The sequence below is a fragment of the Coptis chinensis genome, chromosome 4, assembly GCF_015680905.1.
Source record: "Coptis chinensis isolate HL-2020 chromosome 4, ASM1568090v1, whole genome shotgun sequence".
Lineage (NCBI taxonomy): Eukaryota > Viridiplantae > Streptophyta > Magnoliopsida > Ranunculales > Ranunculaceae > Coptis > Coptis chinensis.
Window position 1 is genome coordinate 72901008 of NC_141459.1, and position 20839 is coordinate 72921846.

The 20839-nt window shown below is 37.1% G+C and overlaps 1 protein-coding gene across 1 annotated transcript; it reads left to right on the forward strand.

Annotated features, from left to right (window-relative positions):
- Positions 1-6344: 6344 nt before the first annotated feature.
- On the forward strand, positions 6345-6728 carry LOC147504718 (uncharacterized). Its single transcript, XM_086605330.1, has one exon. It carries the CDS (start codon positions 6345-6347, stop codon positions 6726-6728), a length of 384 nt encoding a protein of 127 aa, XP_086461456.1.
- Positions 6729-20839: the final 14111 nt, after the last annotated feature.

Below are 20839 nucleotides of genomic sequence, written 5' to 3' on the forward strand. Positions count from 1 at the left end.
TTCCGAATCTCACCCAAATGGTCAAATAACCTACCAACGATCCAACCAACGAAGAGAATATTGAGTACCATCTCTCAGATATCCACAAGGCAAATCAAAAGCACCGAAGCCATAACAGCCCGACCGCCAATCTGTTAGTGATACCAAATAACTCAAGCCAATCATAATCTATTCTTTTAAGCTTCCATATAGCCTTCGTCGGTTCACCCCTGGGCATAATCTGGAAGTAGAAACTGAAACTAAACTTCGCGGCAAGAATGAGAATCCAGAAAACCGAGTGCTCCATGTCACAACAATCCCTTCACCGAGGCCACGACCATCAAAAATTCGCCGTCCTCGTTTCACGGCATTAAAGATTCTCCAACTAGTTTCCTCAAGAAAGTTCTCGCACCCAAGGTAGAACCAATAGAACCACTGCTAGTACCTCTCGGGAGGAGATATACAGCGCCGCAATAAGGAAAACCTTCGCATTATACGCTTTGCTAGACCCTCTCCAAACCAAATCATATATAACAACAAAGGCAAATATCCCATACTGCAAACAACAACAACACTCTTTAGCACCATCCTCAGATCAAAGCCTAATCCATAACCATAAATGCCTAATCCATAGTTGATCAAAGCTCCTAAACACATTCAAAAATGACCTCTGCTCAACAAAACCTGTCTTACCAACACCCTTTCGCTTCCCTTTAGTCACCTAAAAACTAGCATATACATAGTCACCCAAAAGGCCCAAGCTCGAGACCAGGCCCAGTTTGCCAAGATCTGAAATGGGTCCAAACCGACCCATTTCCCCATCTTCTCCACCCATCTCTCCACTCACCACCAGATCTGACCGATTCACCACCACCAACAACGCACATAATCCTTTTGCCACCGTTCACATTGACTATTTAACTTGTGAATGACATGATACAACAATGGGATGTAACATACTTGCACCAGTATGATCTCTCGGACTAGTGAACCCAACATAGTCATCCAAGCTTCACTCTTGATTCCCCACCATCGTCTTCTTTAATTACTCGAACTACCCTCTCCTCTTCTCCGCCCATTAAGTGGTCGGATGTGAGACTTCGGTTATTCCCGCTCACCTTTGCTCTTGAGGAAAGTAGTACAAAAGGTGCCGACTTGAGGCAAGGAAACAAGCGGACCAAAGATCGGCATGCCACACTTCGAGTTTATACTCTTCTTAGTTCTTGACCGATCTTGAAGCTCTTTCACAATCTTCATTTCTTCAAAGAAGAATAGGTGCCCCTCCATTCATCACCACCCCACCTACTGCTTTGCTCTTCTCCTCCAAAAAGTAGACATGTTTCCTTTCTATTACCCCAAACTATATTATATCAAAACAGAGAAACCCATCTTCCTAAGTCTTAAAGCACTCAAACTCAACACCCCATATTAAAACCCGCTATACTCAACTTCAAACACAACAGCCCCACATCTCAAAATCTAATCTTTCTTCAAAACTCAACCGCCCCACTTCCAAAAACCTTATCTTTTAGCTCGAACATCACCACCCTCTCTCTCAGAGTAACATTTAAGAAACCAAAATAGAGGAACGAAATAACAGAAAATGGTCAAAAGCTCGAGTGTTTTTTGTAAGAATGGAGAGAAAACTTATCTGTTTAAAACTTTTCTGTCCCCACAGACGGCGCCATTTGTTACAACCACTTTACCGCGAATTTCGCCAATCTCTCACTTTACTCACATTCACTCTATCTTTTGGATCGGCTGCACCAATTCGGTTGCCTACGTACCCATCTCGGGATCAAGCCGTCGTAGTTCACCTCTCTCTCCTCACCCTTCTATGCCTCCATTCATTGCCCCCCTCTCTTCTTCCTCCTTCCCCTCTTTTTATATCCCTCTCTTAGGTTTTACTCATGGGACATAGTATGGTCCTGGGCCTATTCTCTAGGCCCAATACATACTATGGTATGGGCCTTATCTCTTGGGCCAGTACTTATGTGATGCATTCCTGAATATGGCTACTACAGTACTCTTGGTGGGCAGCGGTTTACTGGTGTTGGGAACGCGATCGCAGCAGAGTCTTGGATTCAAAGTTGTGAAAATGTATTTGAGTGTATGCAGCTTACTGAAATTCAGAAACAGGAGTTGGTTGCTCACCAACTTGATGACGCTGCTAGGTTTTGGTGGCGAGCTCTCACCCCTAGTCTGGACACTAGAACTTTGACTTGGGAGGACTTCAAGATTAGAATTGAGAGTAAGTTCATTCTTGAAGCAATAAAAGAGCAGTTGGCTCAACAGTTCTCTGAGTTGACTCAAGACGGGAAGTCTGTGACTGGGTATGTGACCAAGTTTAATGAGTTATCGAGGTTTGCTCCCTATCTTGTGGATACTGACAAGCAGAAAAACCAAAAGTTCATACGTGGATTAGAGAGTTACTTGGCTAGCAAGTTAATTCCTTTTGATGGGGACACCTTTGATCGTGTGTTAGATTTGGCGTTGAGATATGAGGAGCAGAGTGCATCTCTCAGAGAGTCGAGGGGGAAGAGGAAGTTTGGTGAGACACCAGTTGTTGGCTCTCAGCATTTTGAGAACAGGCAGCCAAATAGGTTCAGAAGGTGTATTCCGACCCCAAGGAGGATTTGCACATCAGGGTGGTTATAGGCCACCGAGGCCGCCTAGAAGTTATAGACCTCAGGGGAATTAGTGGCAGAGGCAAGGTCCCCAATTTTAGGGTCGTGCTCCCGCTCTTCCATATCAACTAGCAGCATTACCTTTACCTGCACCAGCACCAGCACTAACACTTAGAGCCATAGTTCTCATTGAAAGGGCTTGCTGGAAGTGTAAGCAGGTGGGTCATTTATCTCGTTATTGCCCTACCAAACAAGGTAATCAGTAGAACAAAGCACCAGCACCAGTCACTCGTGCTAGAGCCTATGCAGCTATGCCAGGACATGGGAATGTTGAAGGTACCTTTAGTTCATCTCAGTTTATATTCAGAGTTTTGTTTGATTCGGGTGCTTCACATTCCTTTATATCTCATCAGTATGTTGAGAAAGAACGTTTTAAAAACTACACCTTTATCTAAACCTTTATGTGTCGAGACACCGCTAGGAGGTTCTGCTACCTTATATGACGAGTGCAAATGTTTTAAGTTGAATTTCTTAGATCGTGTCTTTGTGGTAGACTTGATAGTTTTGGGGTTTGAAGGTATCCATTTCATACTTGGTATGGACTGGTTGACATGTTATCATGTTACCTTGGATTGTGCGAGGAGGGAAGTTATAGTGAATACACCTGACATGTCGAGGTTGATTCACACCTATGTTAGTAAGGAGGACTTGGTGATGTCTAGTTTCTTGTGCTCTATAGAGATACCTACGAGGGATATCAGCGATGTGGAAGTAGTGAGAGACTTCGAAGATGTTTTTCAGGAGATTCCAGGGTTGCCACCCAAGAGGAAGGTGGAGTTTCATATAGACTTGTTACCAGGGACTGCACCAGTTTCAAAGTTGGCTTACCAGTTGGCGCCTAAGCTATTAGACGAAATGAAAGTACAAGTCGAGGAATTACTCAAGAAGGGGTAAGAGTTTAAGTTTTAGTGATTTTGTTTTTGGCTTAACCATATCTTTTGAGTATATGGGTTTTAATCTTTTAAGGTGTGTATGACCAGGTTCATACGACCGAGCAACTCACCATGGGGTGTGCCTACTATTTTTGTTTCAAAGAAGGATGGTACTTTGAGGATGTGTATTGACTTCAGGGATTTGAACCAGGTGACTATAAAAAATAAGTATTTGCTTCCTAGGATTGATAATTTGTTAGACTAGTTGAAAGGGGCTAAGGTATTTTCAAAATTTGATTTAAGGGCTGGTTATTATCAGATGGGAGTTGAAGAGAAGAGTATTCCTTTGACTGCATTTAAAACTCGGTATGGTTTGTATGAGTTTTCTGTGATGCCTTTTGGGTTGACGAATGCACCTGCATTCTTTATGGACATGATGAATCGTATTTTCAGGCCCTATTTGGATAAATTTGTGATTGTTTTCATTGATGACATTTTAGTGTATTCACAAAACACAGAAGAACATAAGATGCATTTGAAGATAGTGATGCAGACGTTTAGAGAACAGAAGTTGTATGCTAAGTTTAGCAAGTGCCATTTTTGGGAAGAAGAAATTCGTTTCTTGGGACATGTGGTATCTAGTGAGGGGATTGTTGTGGACCCTCAGAAGGTTGTTGCAGTGAAAGAATGGAAACAACCAACCACTGTTACAGAGATTAGGAGTTTCCTGGGGTTAGCTGGATATTATCGGAGATTTATTGAGAAGTTCTCACTTATTGCAGCTCCGCTCACGAAGTTAACTAAGAAGGATGTGAAGTTTATGTGGACTAATGATTGTGAGAAGGCTTTCTTAGAATTAAAACAGAGGTTGACTACAGCTCCAATTCTAGTAATCCCAACTAGAGGCTGAAAACTAGTGGTTTTTACAGATGCTAGTGGAACTGGTTTGGGTTGTGTGTTAATGTAAGACCAGAAGGTGGTGTCGTATGCTTCACGACAGTTGAAGATACATGAGAGACGTTATCCTACCCATGACTTGGAGTTAGCAGCAGTGGTTTTTGCTTTGAAAGTGTGGAGGCACTATTTATATGGTGAGAAGTTCGAGCTTTACACATATCACAAGAGTTTGAAGTATCTTTATTCACAGAAAGAGTTGAACATGAGACAGCAAAGATGGATGGAATTCATAAGTAGTTATGACTTCGAGATTCAGTATCACCCAGGCAAGGGCAATGTAGTTGTGGATGCACTTAGTCGATTGCTTGGTGTTTTGACCACTCTTATGGTGCAAGAGTGGAAGAGTTTAGAGACTATAGCAGCTTATGATGTCCAGACTACACCAGGTACAGATGAGGGGTATATATGTAGTTTGGAGGTTAGGCTGGTGATTTTCAATAGAGTGATTGCCATGCAGCACAGAGACCGATTTCTTTTAAGTCAGTTAGATGATCTGGTCATTGATATTTTAGATGAGTGTTCGTCTGATTGGGCAGTTGATTATGAGGGAAGATTGAGACTTCATGGGAGACTGTGTGTACCAGATGATGCAGAGTTAAAAAAGGAGATATTATATGAAGCTCATCGTTCTCGGTTTACCATTTATCCTGGAGGAACGAAGATGTACCATGACTTGAAGAGGACCTTTTGGTGGGAAGGGATGAAAAGAGATGTCGGAGAATATATTTCTCAGTGTTTAACTTGTCAGCAGGTTAAGGCAGAACATTAGAGGCCTTCTAGATTATTGCAACCATTAGAGATACCGATGTGGAAATGGGAACACATTTCTATGGATTTTATTGATGGCTTGCCTAAGTCTCAGAGAGGTAATGAATCTATTTGGGTTATTGTTGATCGTTTAACTAAGTCTGCTCATTTCATTCCTATTGACGTGCGTAGAAATACAGATAAGTTGGTTTCCTTGTACGTTCAGGAAGTGGCGATTCAATTAACCGAGATTCCGAAGCCGAAATCTCATCTCTACCATCAATAGGTTTAGCCAGAGCATTTATAACACGACCCAAATAAGCCTCGCTCACCGGTATCTGAGCAATTCTTCCCCGCTGCTTTTACGAACTTCCCTCTTGTATCATTAAACCGTCACCCATTAACACAACACCAACATTATTTGATTCCAAATTAAGAGTAATGCCTATTGTACCCTCTTCAAATTCTACTAATTCACCTGCCATTACTTCATCAAGACCATGAATACGAGCAATGCCATCTCCTACTTGAAGTATGGTGCCGGTATTAACAATTTTGACCTCTCTATTATATTGCTCAATATGTTCACGGATAATATTACATGGGATTCCAGTGAGTATTGTTTTAGATAGAGATCCTTTGTTCACTTCCGAGTTTTGGAAGAGTTTTCAACGTGCTATGGGTACTAGTTTGGCGATGAGTACTGCTTATCATCCTCAGACAGATGGACAGACGGAGAGGGTGAATCAGATATTAGAAGATATGTTACAGTCTTGTGTAATGGATTTTGGTGGAGGATGGGAGGAGCATTTGCCTTTGGTGGAGTTTGCATATAATAACAGTTTCCAGTCGAGCATCGGTATGGCACCCTTTGAGGCTTTGTATGGGCGTCCGATCACCTACTTGTTGGGCAGACGTGGGAGATCGAGTATTCATTGGGACTGAGATAGTGAGAGAGACATCTTAACAGATTAAAGTCATTAGAGAAAGGATTAAGACAGCACAAAGTAGGTAGAAAAGTTATGCAGATTTGAAGAGGAAATGGGTTGAGTTTTCTGTAGGCGATTTTGTGTTTTTTAAGGTTTCCCCTATGAGAGGAGTTATGAGGTTTGGAATGAAAGGAAAGTTGAGTCCACGGTATATTGGACCATATGACATAGTAGCCTCCGTTGGTAGTTTGGCGTACCGTCTTGCTTTGCCGCCTAACTTAGCAATGATTCATGATGTCTTCCACGTGTCTATGCTACGGAAATGTGTGAAAGATCCTACCGAGGTTGTTCAGCCAGCAGAGCTAGAGTTGAACGATGATGTAACTTTTACAGTGAGGCCTATCATGATAGTAAATAGGGATGTGAAACACCTAAGGAGGAGGATTGTAAACTTAGTAAAAGTGCAGTGGAGTGAAAGGGAAAATGATGTGACTTGGGAACTTGAAGATAAAGTAAGACATATGCATCCTGAGCTTTTCTCTGACACTCTATCTTGAAACTAGGGACGAGATCCTTTTAAGGTGTGTATATTATAAAACCCCGTCTTTTTCTTTTATTTCCTATAATATTAATAATAATAATAATAATAATAATAATAATAGATAAAACAAAAATAGGATAGATATTAATAAGGATAGGAAACCCAGTAGGGTTAGGAGATAAACTTTCCTTCCTTGATTTTAGGGGAGTTTGAAAACAAAAAGGAGTTCACAAGGAGTTTTTAAAAACACAGAGAATTTATACAGAGAAAAAAAAGAGTTTTACTGAGAGAGGAAAATGAAGAATTTTTCTGATAGCTAGCTGATAGTCGGAACTAATCACAGGTGAGTAGATAGTTTTATCTTTTCACTGAACTCATAGTTTTGTTCCTAGTTTGCTATTTAAAAATTTTACGAAACTTATTTCACTGCTCATTATTTTCTGTTCGTTCTGTTTAGTTTACATACTGCCGAATTTTGGAATGAACATTTTTGTCGACATTTTAAATTGAACAATCAACTGCCTATTTTCATTTAAATCCTATAAATTGTTATAAACTGTTAATGGTGGATATATATTGTTATTTTTGTTAGCTGTTTAATGTTGTGGATTATCTTTTGGGTTTGTTGTTGAATTGAACATGGTGGATGTTGGGTAAGGTGTTGAGGGTTTTGTGTTGAGTGGACACTGCTCAGTGGTGCCGAGCGATACTATTGAAGCTCTGAAAGAGCTTTAATGGCCGTCGGATGTTAATTTGAGGAGTGGGGAAAATCAAATAGATGGTACAATAGTGTTGGGTTTTGATTGGGGATTGAAACCGAGTGGTTGCGGTGTGGGTTGAATTGTATGAGCGTTGTGAAGCTTTGAACAGTCATTAATGGCGTAAATATTGCGATTTTGAAGGGTGAGGCAATTGAAATTTTATGGTATAGAAAGATGTGAGAGAGGAGTAAAACCGTGGGGTTTATAGTAGAGTAGGATTGGCGGGGTGCGGTGGTTGATTGGTGGTGGAGGTGTGCAGTAGAGAAAGAAGAAGGGATAGAGACGATCCTGTTCATTTCTCTTTGTTGGGATTGGGCCAAACTCAGGATGTGGGCTTAAGTGTTTTAATTTCAGATTTCACTTATGGGCTTAAGTTATTTTAGATTGGGCCTGGGAAAGACTAAACCCATTGGGCCTTAGTCTTTGGGTTTTTGGTTAGATTGACCCTTGGCTGGTTGACTACTGTTGACCCGTGGGCGGCCGTGGCAGGTTGACTTTGATTGTTGACCAGAGTTGACTTTGACTAGTTGACCAAGTTTAACTTTTAACTCGGATTATGATTTGGTCCATTAGGATAGGTCTAGGGCTATTAGCGTGCTTGGCTTTAGGCTAAGACCTTTATATATATATACGTGTGTACGTGTATTAACTACTATGTGATATTTCAGTCTTTTATGATATACGACGCTATGACACTTAGACATCAATCTAATTAATAATGCGTAAACAATAATACATGAAACAAGATACTCCTCTGTTCTCTGAAATAATATATGCAATAAAGTTCAATAATGCGAAAACAAATTTATTGCACCCTTTTAGAACTCTCCACGCCTCAAGTGTTAGAAATGAGATTTTATGATTGATGATGTCATATGCTAGGTGGGTATTTATTGAATGTGCCATAAATGGCCCGTTAGCGTTATAAAGGGGTATTCATTGACTGTGCCATGAATGACCCGGTTATTCATTGAATGTGCCATGAATGACCATGTTGTTTGGGCTCCGCCCCTAGAGAGGAACTAAGGTATTCGCCTTGTGGGTTAGTTGTATTCCTTGAGTGTACGGGAATGTAGGGTTGGGTATTCCTTGAATGTGACGGGAATGACCCAGGGCATTCATTGAATGTGCCATGAATGACCCGTTAGTGATATGATAGGTATTCCTTGAATGTGGCGGGAATGACCTAAGATATTCATTGAATGTGTCATGAAAGACCTGAGTTTTATGCCCAAAGAGGCTGTGAAATATGTGTATGAAAGCCCAGAGATGGCTATGATATTGTGGTATTCGGTGGGAGAGAGGCACACAGGAATGTGTGATTTGGCAAATGTGTGGAGTGCAAATCGTGGAGTAGGTACTAAAGGGTGGGTGTATAAGAAAGGTAATCAATTAATTAATAAGAGAAATTGATTTGATTGTACGGGTGTACTTGGACTTACATTTGAATACTGATATGATATCTACATATGTTTATTTAGAAATTCTTAACTTCCATTTGCAGGAGGGTAGGACTTAATAATATTTTGTGCAGGGACGCGGTCCTACCCTTATACAGAAGTGGATATCGGTAAGTTTTAATTTAATTACTTAGTTATTAAAATGAGTTATTATAATGAGTTAATAGAATGGAAGTCTTGCTTGGGAAGAAACTATATCGGTTGTAATGACGAAACTACCTGTCTTCCAAGCTGAGAATGATTAAGATATGGGTACATATAAAGTGTTTGTTGGATGATTAAAGTATGACATTGTTTTTATGTGGTTAGTCTACTCATACTAGCAAATTCCATTTTTGCTGACCCATGTTTGCTTTGTTTTGGCAATGTGGGTGTGTTCTTGGGAACATAGGTGGAAGGCAGTGGAATCATGGCGTTTGATTTGGATTCTTCCTTGGAGTTGTTCGTTAGTTTCTTTTATTAGATCCGATTCTTACTGGAAGTATGTAATAACGTAGTTTCATATTCATATGACATGAGAATACAATATTGAAGACTTTTATTCTTAGAGTTGTTTGATATTTTGTTTTGGACGGAAGATAGCCTATTAATAAAGTGATGGCGGATATTATTTGGATTTTATTGAAAGTTGATTCTTTTATGATATGGTTGTTAAGGTATTTGAAAGTGTTGTATCCATGCCGTCAGAGTCTGGGGGGTTTTTTTTTAGATTAAGCTAGGGTTAGGCAGACCCCCACCTGTATTAATATAATATATCCTTACATTCATAGTACCACTCGCATCCTTGTTTACAATGTTCTATACAACAAATCACGAGCATAATGATGTTTGAGATATTTATATTTCAAATATTCACTTTGTAATTGTTTAGAAATTCGGGCTATGACACACCTCTTATTGATGTGAGAGCAAACATGTTGTTATATATTGATATTTTTTATAAACTTTTTTTATTTAGAGCCAGCATTGTAGTCCATAAGCTCATTTAAAAAATCAGGTGTATCTTTCAAAAAAAGGTAGTTGAACTTTCCCTCCACTGCAACATATAGAGAACTTTGGATTTTGAGGATTTTTCGTTCGGTCATTCATTTCTTCATACCAAACAATTGCATCACAGTAAGGACACACCGATGTTGGTTCTCCAAAATCCCAAGGTTGGAAACAACTCCCTGAATTAAAATTAATATTAAAAACTATAACTAATTAATAATATAAAAATAAAAATAAAACAATATTAAAAACTATCTATCTAATAAAACACAATGGTGTGGGCCCATAGGGACTCCATCCAGTAGTTATCATTGTCTTTTCTAAGTTGTGACATGGCAAAAAGAACGACTCCTAGCTGGTATGCTATTTCCATCCATAACGTCTGGATCCATGAGATCATATATTCTTTTCTAATCTCTTTCCAACATTTGCCCTAACCGCCGCATCACTCCCACCCCTTTTCTCATCTTGTCGGCAATCTATGAAAATACGGAATAGTGTAGATAGTCAACAATCAACGAGATTGAGGTATTAACATAAACAAAATAACTTGAGCCATGAAGAATATGAGAAAAAAATGTTCCCGCAGTTGGCAACTGTTAGAATTAAAATAAAAATAAGAAAAATGCAGGTTGACAGGCTCTTCTACCATTTGTCAACTTTCTATCCTAGCAAATCAAAGATTCTGACATTATATAACATTACTCCATCACGCTGCGTTATTATGTTCTATTTTGTGTTTCCTCCTAGGTGATCATAGGCCATATGACATATTTCATCAGCTAGATATGTTATGGTAAGTCTTTATGTGCCTTATATTGGAAGTATGACTAACCTAGATGAATTTTTTATTTTCTATATTTTTTGGATGTCCTCTGTCGTTCATTAACAATGATGTCACTTTGTGTAGGCCTAGCTTGCTGGGAATGAGTAAATATGAGTTTGCAAAAACATACTGTGAAGCAAAAATGGTTCAAGGTGCTCAAGGGAAGGTTTTCCAGGTATTCCACTAGAGTTGATGGAAGCACGTGAGCTTTGCATATGGCGGTTTTTTGTTGTTGTTGTATGTTCCTTTATTCCAAAAGAAAAATTCAATCTGCCGATTTTCCACTTTTATTGTCATTTAAAATCCGAGAGGCGCGTGAAAAGTTAAAAAGATAAAATTGAAAAATCATGTGGTTTTGATATTAATATTATTTTAATTTTGTTCAGTTTGGTGCAATGGTATTTTTGTGCAAAATTAACAGCTTGGAGGAGTTGAATGTGTTACTTACACAAACTGTCATGGTGTGCTACGTCTCTCTACTGGATTTCTTTTCTACTATCATTCAGTAACTAAGGTTTTACTTAGTTACTTGGTTGAAGATTGATCCTGATTTCTTTGTCAAATCAGTCGTAGTGGACCAGATTAAATCCCCCACTGGTATAGTGGAAAGTTTGTGGTTGTTCCCCTAAAACCAGAGGCAGACCCTACGAAGGAAAATGTTTTGCTGCCCATCCTCAAGCTGTTAATTAGATTTGTATGCATAGTTATGTTAAGGATTTTGGAAATGACATCAAAGTAGAAATTTAGCCCCCCTTTTAGAATCTTACATATTATATCTAAGGGCTACAATATGAGATCATTTAATTTCTTGAAAAGGTACATGGTGGTAATGATTTTGATACAATCCCTCTTTATACTTAATACTTTAAATCAGCTTAGAATTTTGTTTCTATGTATTTGGTTTCTAATGTTTAATTTTATTAAACTTTGTTTTAACTTTTAAAAAAGTTTTAAATCCTTGTTTTTTGGTTAACCTCCACGCCTGAACCTCAAAAAACCAACTTCAGAGATAGTGGCAACTAAAGAAGATAAGAATCTTCAGTATATCACGAAAAAGATGCCTAATAACCGGCATCATCTATTGGGTTTTGCATGTCGATTGAACATCCCCCACCCACCTGAACTCAATTCCTTGGTCTGCCCCTGGCCTAGACTATTTTTTAGGGTTGCTATGTTATACCTGGTTAAAGTAATATCTGATTAAACTTCGTTTGTTGTTCATGAATAGATAAGGCGTTTGAAAGAGCATTTGTTGGTACAACTACCACCTAAACGTCGACAAATTGTAAGTATGGTTTTAGGGAGATCGGATATAAATATGGCGATTAATCGGCTATGAAGGAAGGTGACACCAGCTCCATGGAAAATAGACAAGAAAACAGAACCAATGGCGAACAATTGCAGTTCTGAAGATGATGATGATGTCTCTGGGATTCTAGAAAGTGTTAGTGAGTCTGATGGTAATTTCTAGACTTTGACCAGTAATTTATGCAAATAATGTAAATTTATGAGCTATTTTAAATTGTCTCTTTGAGATTTCAGTTATGTTTACTGTGGTAAGTGTGATCTAGCTTAATCTTTGGGAGTGTTATCCAAGAAATTTTAGAACGAATCTAGGTTAATTCCTGCTTCATGCCTGTGATACGGACTGCCACTGTATTGTAATTATCCACTGTATTACTCCATCTATGGAGAGAACTTACAGCAAAATGAGAAATGACATGTAATGAGTTTGATATGAGTTCATTAATTTGTCCTGTGAAAATGACAAAACACTTGCATGAACGGTCAGTTACTTTAAACAACTCACTATTATTCTGTTTTTTCAGATTGGAACAGTTTAATTTTTTAGAATTAGCTTATAATTTATTTCCTCTTGTTTTACCCAAATGACATGCAGCTTAAAGATTTACACTCTCGAGGGTTTGAGCCTTTGAGGTTATTTTAGCGAGGGTTTGAGGTTATTTTAGTAACTTCAGGCGTTGTTGGTGTTGGCCGCCAGAGGCTTAGATTCAGGAAATTAGTTAATAGCAGGTGTGCTTTCTTTTTTTTGTTGAACTTTCTTCTATTGTGTTTATTTTCTCGAGTCAACCAAATTTAATCGGTATGTGCATGCCTTGCAATCTATGTTGGATTGGTTTACCAGTTATTGTGGTCCTTATCATTGGATATTGAAAACAATCATATATTCGAATTGGCTGGGTCTATAAGTGGATTTTGTCAATGGGAAGTTGTGTCTCTGACGGCTTCAGTAGCTGCTCCTGGTCCAGCAGGGTTTGAGTCAATTCATTATGATCAAGGTAATGAGTCCAGTAGAGCTGCTGAGGAAGCCTCTCGTGCATTGTTCATGTCTGCTCACTTTGTTTTTCCTCCAAGCAATAATGTCAAAAGATAATGAAGAAGTTAGTGCCGAAGGCGCGTCGAGTTTGTCTGTGCCAGACGAGGATCCTTCAAACCAATACCTCTACTAAGAGGAGTTTTTATTTCACTGTTTTAACAAGGTATTTGTCAGTGTTAGGGGGTCGCGCGTTGAGGTAGTGCCGCAGGCACGTCGACCGCCTCGCGGGCCGTAGGCACGGGCATACCCTAGTATCTAATAAAAAGCAATGGTGTGGAGCCCACAAAAACTCCATCCAATGGTTGCCATTGTCTTTTCTAAGTTGTGACATGGCAGATCCAATTGTTTGGAGAGTTTGTGTAATTTTGTTAAGTGTAATCAATACTATGGGATCTATCCAAAAATCAACCAAAAGTCAACAATTGCAGATGGATTTATAAATTGTTGGGCTAGCCCATAAACTATTAGCGCCTCCAATTGATTTGGGCTTATAGATAATGGGTAATTGGGATGGCCTTGCGGCTGTATTTATAAATTGAGTTGTTTCGCTAGTCTTGTGCCGAATATTTTACGCCTAAGATGTGTGTACGCCTTGCGACGAAGGCGCGATGAGTTGTTGGGGTAATGTCGCAGGTGCGTCGAGGTCTCGCGGGCCGTAGGCACAGGCATACCCTAGTAACTAATAATATAACTAACATAATACTTACTTTCATGCAAATTAAAACTTCACTTGGTTTCTCATGTGAAACTTCAACTTCAATATGGTCATTTGTATTGTTTTCATCTTGAATCATTCCCACTGATTTGCGAATAATCATAGTCATAATCACTTTCTCCAACGCCGTCCAGTTGATATAGGTGAATTTTTCGGGAATAATGGTTGTCATTGCTTGTTTCACCATCACAATTAACATAACCATGAGTTTCAACTGGTTGGATTTCTCTATTACTCAATATACGTTTTCTTCTATATCGACTATTTTTTGCTTTTTCATTATTTGACTGCAGTGCATCCACTGTACAAGAATAAAACATGTTAAGTAAAACTCAAAGCAAGTAACAATGAACAATGAAGAATGTCTTACCAGGTTCATTAGGAAATGGTTGTACGTGAACTGTCTTGATCTTTTTTTGTATATGACTTGATGATTCCTGAACCAATTCTTTATGCTATCTTATGAAATTTAACCATTTAGTATTGACAGTTGAGTTGTCAAGAGTTTGATTTATTCCTTAGTATAAGATGAACTCTTTTGATTAAATGCACTTTCAAGTATCTGAAGGTGCATCGTTGTTGCGGACCAACGTTTCTCATATGAAACTTCAACTTCAATATGGTCATCCACTGTATAAGAATAAAACATATTAAGTAAAAAAATGAAAGACCTTCCACTTGTCCATCAATAATTAATCAAATTTACTTAAATAAAAAAATACTTACCGTATTTGTGCAAAACTTCACTTAGTTTCTCATGTGAAACTTCAATTTCAATATGGTCATTTGTATCGTTTTCATCTTCTACTTCTGAATAATTCTCACTGATTTGAGAATCGTAGTCATTGTCACTCTCTCCAACACCGTCCGGTTGATATAGGTGAATTTTTCGGGAATAGTGGTTGTCATCGCTTGTTTCACCGTCACTTGCGTCACACAATGGTTGGTTAACATGAGCATGAGTTTCATCAACTGGTAAAATTTTCTTGTTATTCAAAATTTGTCTTCTTTTATATCGATTTTTTTTGGCTGATTGGACGTACTTCATCCACTGTTTAATAATAAAACATTTTAAGTAATACTAATTCAAATAAAATATGTTAATAAGATAAGTAGAATACATTAAATTGAACTTACAAATTGGTTCTGATAGAGATCTTATTGGAATATCTTCTAAGAACATTTGATTATTTGTCTGGTCTTCAATTATCTGAAAAGTAGATAGGCAGCATCAAAATATTGTAAGAAAACATAAACATAATGTAATGTTATTCATAGTATACCTTATCCACCAAATCTATATCTGCATTCTTTTTGAGACAATATTCTTTTTGGATCTCTCCCGTTTGTTATAAAACCACTTCTTCACATTTGTTTTTGCAACCTCACTATGTTTTTTGAACTGATTTGTGATATCTTGGATTTGCAGTTTAGTAGGTAATTGATTGTAGTGATTGAATTACTACAAGAAAAAAGGCTTTATATCACGTTAAAAACAGTCACAAAAAGTCTTTTGTCACTTTTTTTTTTTTCCAAAACCGTGACGGAGTGAGAGTCATTTATTTTTGTTCCAAAACCGTCACAAATACTCTTTGAATAACAGTCACAAAAAAGTTGAAAACAGTCATAATATAACCACCTTTTAGTGACGGTTTTTACTGAATAGTGATAAACGTTATCCATAACAGTCATCAAAAGTAACCCTTTTATAGCTATTTTCACAAAACCGTGACAAATGGTTAAATTTTTTACAAAAATAAAATATAAAAAATAAAAACAAAAATTCACTGAATTGGTTTTGCACTCCATATCTCTATACACCTTTAAGAAAATCTTAACAAATATAATCAATTAAATTTCCAAATATCATTCACAAACACTAATTCCATTGAACCAATCAAATCCAGACAAGACTTAGATAATTGTTACATGTATTTAAATAAAAATAAAAATTAAACATCCCAAAAGTTAAAAAAATAAATCATCCTAGCCCGCGAGAGTCGTCACATGAATTTAAACACACTTATCATTCGTTTTAAGCATAGTCATCAACACGTTCTTGGATGAAACCAACAAACTCTTATCCTTGCTTTTTAGAGTAGTACACTTCTAACACAACTACAATACTCCGGAGTACCCCACAACTACCCTTAGTATAGCTCCCTCCACAACTCGCTTATGATATTAAATCCCTCCTGTAAGTAAAACAATTAGTGAGCACAAGTCAAAACTTCAATAATGTAGAAATTACAAGGCAATACCTTGAACCATTTTATAAGATTCTTGTTTGAATCAAATAGATGTTAGTGCGAATTTCAAAATATAGAGAAAACAACGAATAATTTCAGTGAATTAAGAAAATGTAAACGAAGATATACCTTCAGCAAGACAGCGGCCACAAGCACATGCCCTTCTTCTTCCTACCGAATACCTTGTTCCCTAACCTGAAAGGTTGAATCAATTCAGAGGCATCTATAGTCCATACAATAATTGAAAATTAAAAGCCAATATCACCAACACTACACACTAAAATTGTGAACTGGTACAATGCAAGTTTAGTCCCATTTTGAGAATGTAGTTTTCGTGAATCAGATCTTCCATTTGTTTCTTTACCATCATATTTTCCTAGCAGAAAGAAAGAGATCATAAGTTCAAGATGCTTTGAAACTAAACAATCATCTACTGCATTTGTATTTAAAGTGGGGATCACAGTGTTAACAATTAGTCCTCACCTTGCGCAAATCGTCTGCCGCCGCAGCACCAGCCTGGGTTTGAATAGACTTCTCCAAAATCTCCAGCACCCTTGAGACATGGACTTTTGCATCAATTCACAAACATTTCAACCCACTCCACACCATTTTTTGGGAGATTGTTGACTCGTAAATCTTCAGAAAGTACAACATTTTCTCCATTATATTCTATACCTATAGATGTCGCACCGAAGCATGAGGATTGCGATTCTCAAATAAGCAAGAATAATCAAGAGAGAATCCACTTTAGAGTGGCCTACTTAACAAGGTTTTGCTTACTGAAAGTGCAATGCACCATTGGCATATTGTGAACTAATGGCCTTATGTTTCCCTTCACATAAGATAAGGGTTTTTCTTATTTTCCCCCTCAAGAATAAAAGAAACAATTTCAGCATGAGAATTCACACTCATGTCTCTTCTCTCTCTTTTGAAGGATGAAAAACTCCTTTTTATTATCACTATTAGTAACCATTAATTCCAAATATCAAAAGGTACGAGTCTTCATACAAAGCAAAGGATAGTAATATTCTTTAAATATATATACGGTATAACCAAGAGGAAGCCCACAAGTAAACTATTTGGGACTATTTCAATCCCTATTTTTTTGTTTAATGAGCACCATCCTAATTTCTTTCATCTTGAAGTGGTGGTGGGTCATGGATTGAACAACCGAGGAAGTCAAGGCTTATTCACTTGTGAGATTTTAAAGATGGACAAATTTCATAATATATAACCAGAAGTTACTGACAAAATCTAAAATATAAAACTTTTAGAGAATAGTGGCTTCAATATCCAGATTTAAAACTATGTCGCTTAGCAACCAAACCAGCTTACATTAAAAAGGGAATAAAACATAAAACACAGTTAGACCAACTTGCATGGATCCTTTCTGTACCTTGTGTTGGTAGATCAGTATTGACTACAGCAGATGCAGATGTTGAGTCTCTCTCAACAGAACCTAGACGAAGTTCATTCAAATTCTTGATGGCAAAATCCAAGTCCTCAGATTCATTGAGTGCTTTGTCAAGAAGCTTAAGAGAGTATTCTACGTTAGCAGACAAGTCATATTGACATATATACATATACTCGGAACACTCAGCAGCAACTAGGGAAATGTAATTGTTGAACTTAAATAAAGAAAAGATAAAATGACCAAAATCCTCAAATTTACAAACACATACACAACAAAACATATACATACACCTTGAGTTAGAGCTAGAAAATTAAAAGGGAAAAAAACCTCTAGAATAACTAACCTGGTTCGATTGGTCAATGCAAAGCAATCAACTTGACAGTTCTCTTACCCTTTTCTCATCCTCCATCTCGAAGTTAGAGCAACGACGCACAGACGAGGATGAACAGAATAAAGGGCTCACCTTTAAATGAGACACTTCTCTTATCCCTTTCGATCTCGTCCTCCATCTTTACATTCTTCTCAAGTATACACTATTGTACCAAAAAAACCCTCATCTAATCTACATAAAAAAAAGTATCCCTGAATCAAGTTACTGATGAACTATTATGAATAGTGGAAAAGAAATTGAATAAATTTTAATTTATAAATCAAGTTACTGATTAACTATTATGAGCAAAGAATTCAACAACATCGAAATAAGCCTGAGAACTTTTAATAACTATCAGCAATAATTAACTTTGCGCAGATAGATTGTGAGCATTAGAAACAGGTTAAATCTAAAGAAGTCCAGAGAAGCAAAAGAAAACAAAAAATATCTTACTACATCAAAGTAGTGAGACGTACGTATTTTTACTCAAATTTCTCCTTAAATGCGTTGTGTTTTCACCTCACCAGTTCAAAAATATCAAAACAGTAAATTAACTTTTCAGCGCAGAACAAAAAGCAATCCATTTCATATATAAAAAAAAAACCAAGATCAGTTTTCAATTCACAATTTAAAGAAACCTAGAAAGCAAAATCATCTGAAGTAACTTACCATCAAACCACTTCACGGAAATCAAAGGATGTTGCTGCTTTGATTCAGGATTAGAAAATGAAAGACTTATTAACGAATTGAGGCATACAAAGAATGAGAGAGAGAATGAGAGAACATCCACTACGAGGTCGAATTAAAGTTTGAGATAGATACTGAGATACCTGTTTCTTTCGGAGAGAGTTTTGAGAGAGTGGTGATTGTGGGGGAGCAACTTCACTAATTTTCATGGACCTTAGTCGTGAGCCAATTGTTACTGATTTTTACTGATTTGGTTAAGGCAATGACAAATAATGGCCCGGGTATACAATTGTGCATTAGCGGAAAACAAAAAAACTACTTGTCACGTTTTTCACTATGCGGGTGACAAAAGACCTTCTAGAAACAATCTCAAAAACTTTTTTATGCCATTTGTGACCGTTTCGAATAGAACAGTCACAAATAATATTTTAAAACAGTCACAAAAACCATTTTTTTTACTAATGGAATGTCTGCTCCAGTATTTGAACCTGCATCATTGTAGGACTCCAACACTTTTTGGTCGATCGTCATCTAACAAATAGAAGCATTGTAAAATTAAATTGGGGAAATTGTCAAGCATGACAGTGTAAAGCATTAGAAGCATTGTGATATGGAACATTCCTCAAGCAGGAAGGCGACTCCTTGTCAAATCCCAAACTGGGGAAATTGACCATCTAATGCAATTCAAGGCAATCAATGGCCCAAGATTAATGTAAAGCACTAGAAACATTGTGATATGGAGTTGCATGACTGTGAATGAAGAAACTGTCCTCAAACTGGAGCAGTTTTGTCTATACTGAGTTGGCTGCAGATTAGGGGGGAAATACCTGTTCTTCAAGCTTGATTGATTGAATAACAAGATTGATTGTTGATTGAATGTAGAAGTTATATGGACTCTAAGATTTTATTTAGTAAGTTTGTTTATTAGTATGTTCGTAAAGGAGATTGATAAAGTTAGTAAGAGTCGTAATTAAATTGATAATCTTCCAGGTATCCTAGATTCTTAGTAATAGTAATCTTCCTTTTTTCTATTCTGATTTTCAGAGAGAAGTAAGTTTTGTTCGTAATATTCTTTTTTTGTCCTCCTCATTTTCGTAATCTTCCTTTTTTCTCTCCTGATTTTCAAAGAGAAGTATCTCTTTTGATTTCCAGTGAGTAAAAAGTAACGTGGACACCATGAGAGTTGCAAAAGGGCCTAACAACCATGGGTACTTAAAACTTGCTAACATGGACACCCTCATAGATGAGGAAAAGGGTATGCTATTATATATATATATATATATATATATATATATATATATATATATATATATATATATATATATATATATATATATATATATATATATATATAAAGATAAAGATAAAGATAGGATGGGCCAAGAGAATTTTGTAAACTCTATATAGAGGACTTTATTAACAGGCTTGAATGAATGAATGAACTGAAAGTTATTATAAAAAATAAATAAATAAACACACTTGGTTTTTAGAACTGGATCGGGATAGACCAGTCCGTTTCAAACCACTGATTCAACTAAGACCCGACTGGTTCTTTATTTAAGTTTGACGAAGGAAAATATTTAATATTTGGGTTGAGTTAACTCGGCAAGATTGAGTAAAAACCATTGAGTTGAACCCATTTTTTGACCCAATTACGCTTGAACCATTGAGTTTACTAGTTTCTACCTTGAATCGGACGGTTCAAATTGGTGTTGAAACTAGTTTTATGTTGAACTTAAAGTCGACCCTGGAAGCTCCGACTCCAGTTCAAACTTGAACAAAACCATGAAACCATGATGTAAACACCTAGCCACATAACCATTTTTCAAAGACATGGCTTTAAGCCTGTAACCCCAGTCCACATTACTTGGTCACGTGAACCGATGTTTTGGACACTGTTCTAAAAATCGGTTTAGGTGGCCACCTAAGCGGTGCCCAACCGACTCACCTAGGCCCAAGTCGTTTAAAAAATCAGTGGACTGATTAGGCAGGCTAGGCGACCTCTAGGCAATCCAATCAAGTTTTTTTTTTTTTTTTTTTTTTTTTTTTATGATTAAATGTTGAAAATTAAAGACCCGTATAGCTTAAGATTTGAATGAGTTTAAAAGGCTAAAGTTCAATGTAAATTATATGCCACTATAAGAAAGAGTATATTTTTATATGAAGTCGATTTTCTTAAACTATTATGTATTTTTATAATAAATATCTTTATTTGTGTTTATTTTTTGAGTTATGATAAATGATTTTTTTCATTTCTTGTAGTATAGGTGTGTATATATTATAAGATATATTTAAAAAAAAACCACCTAGCACCTAG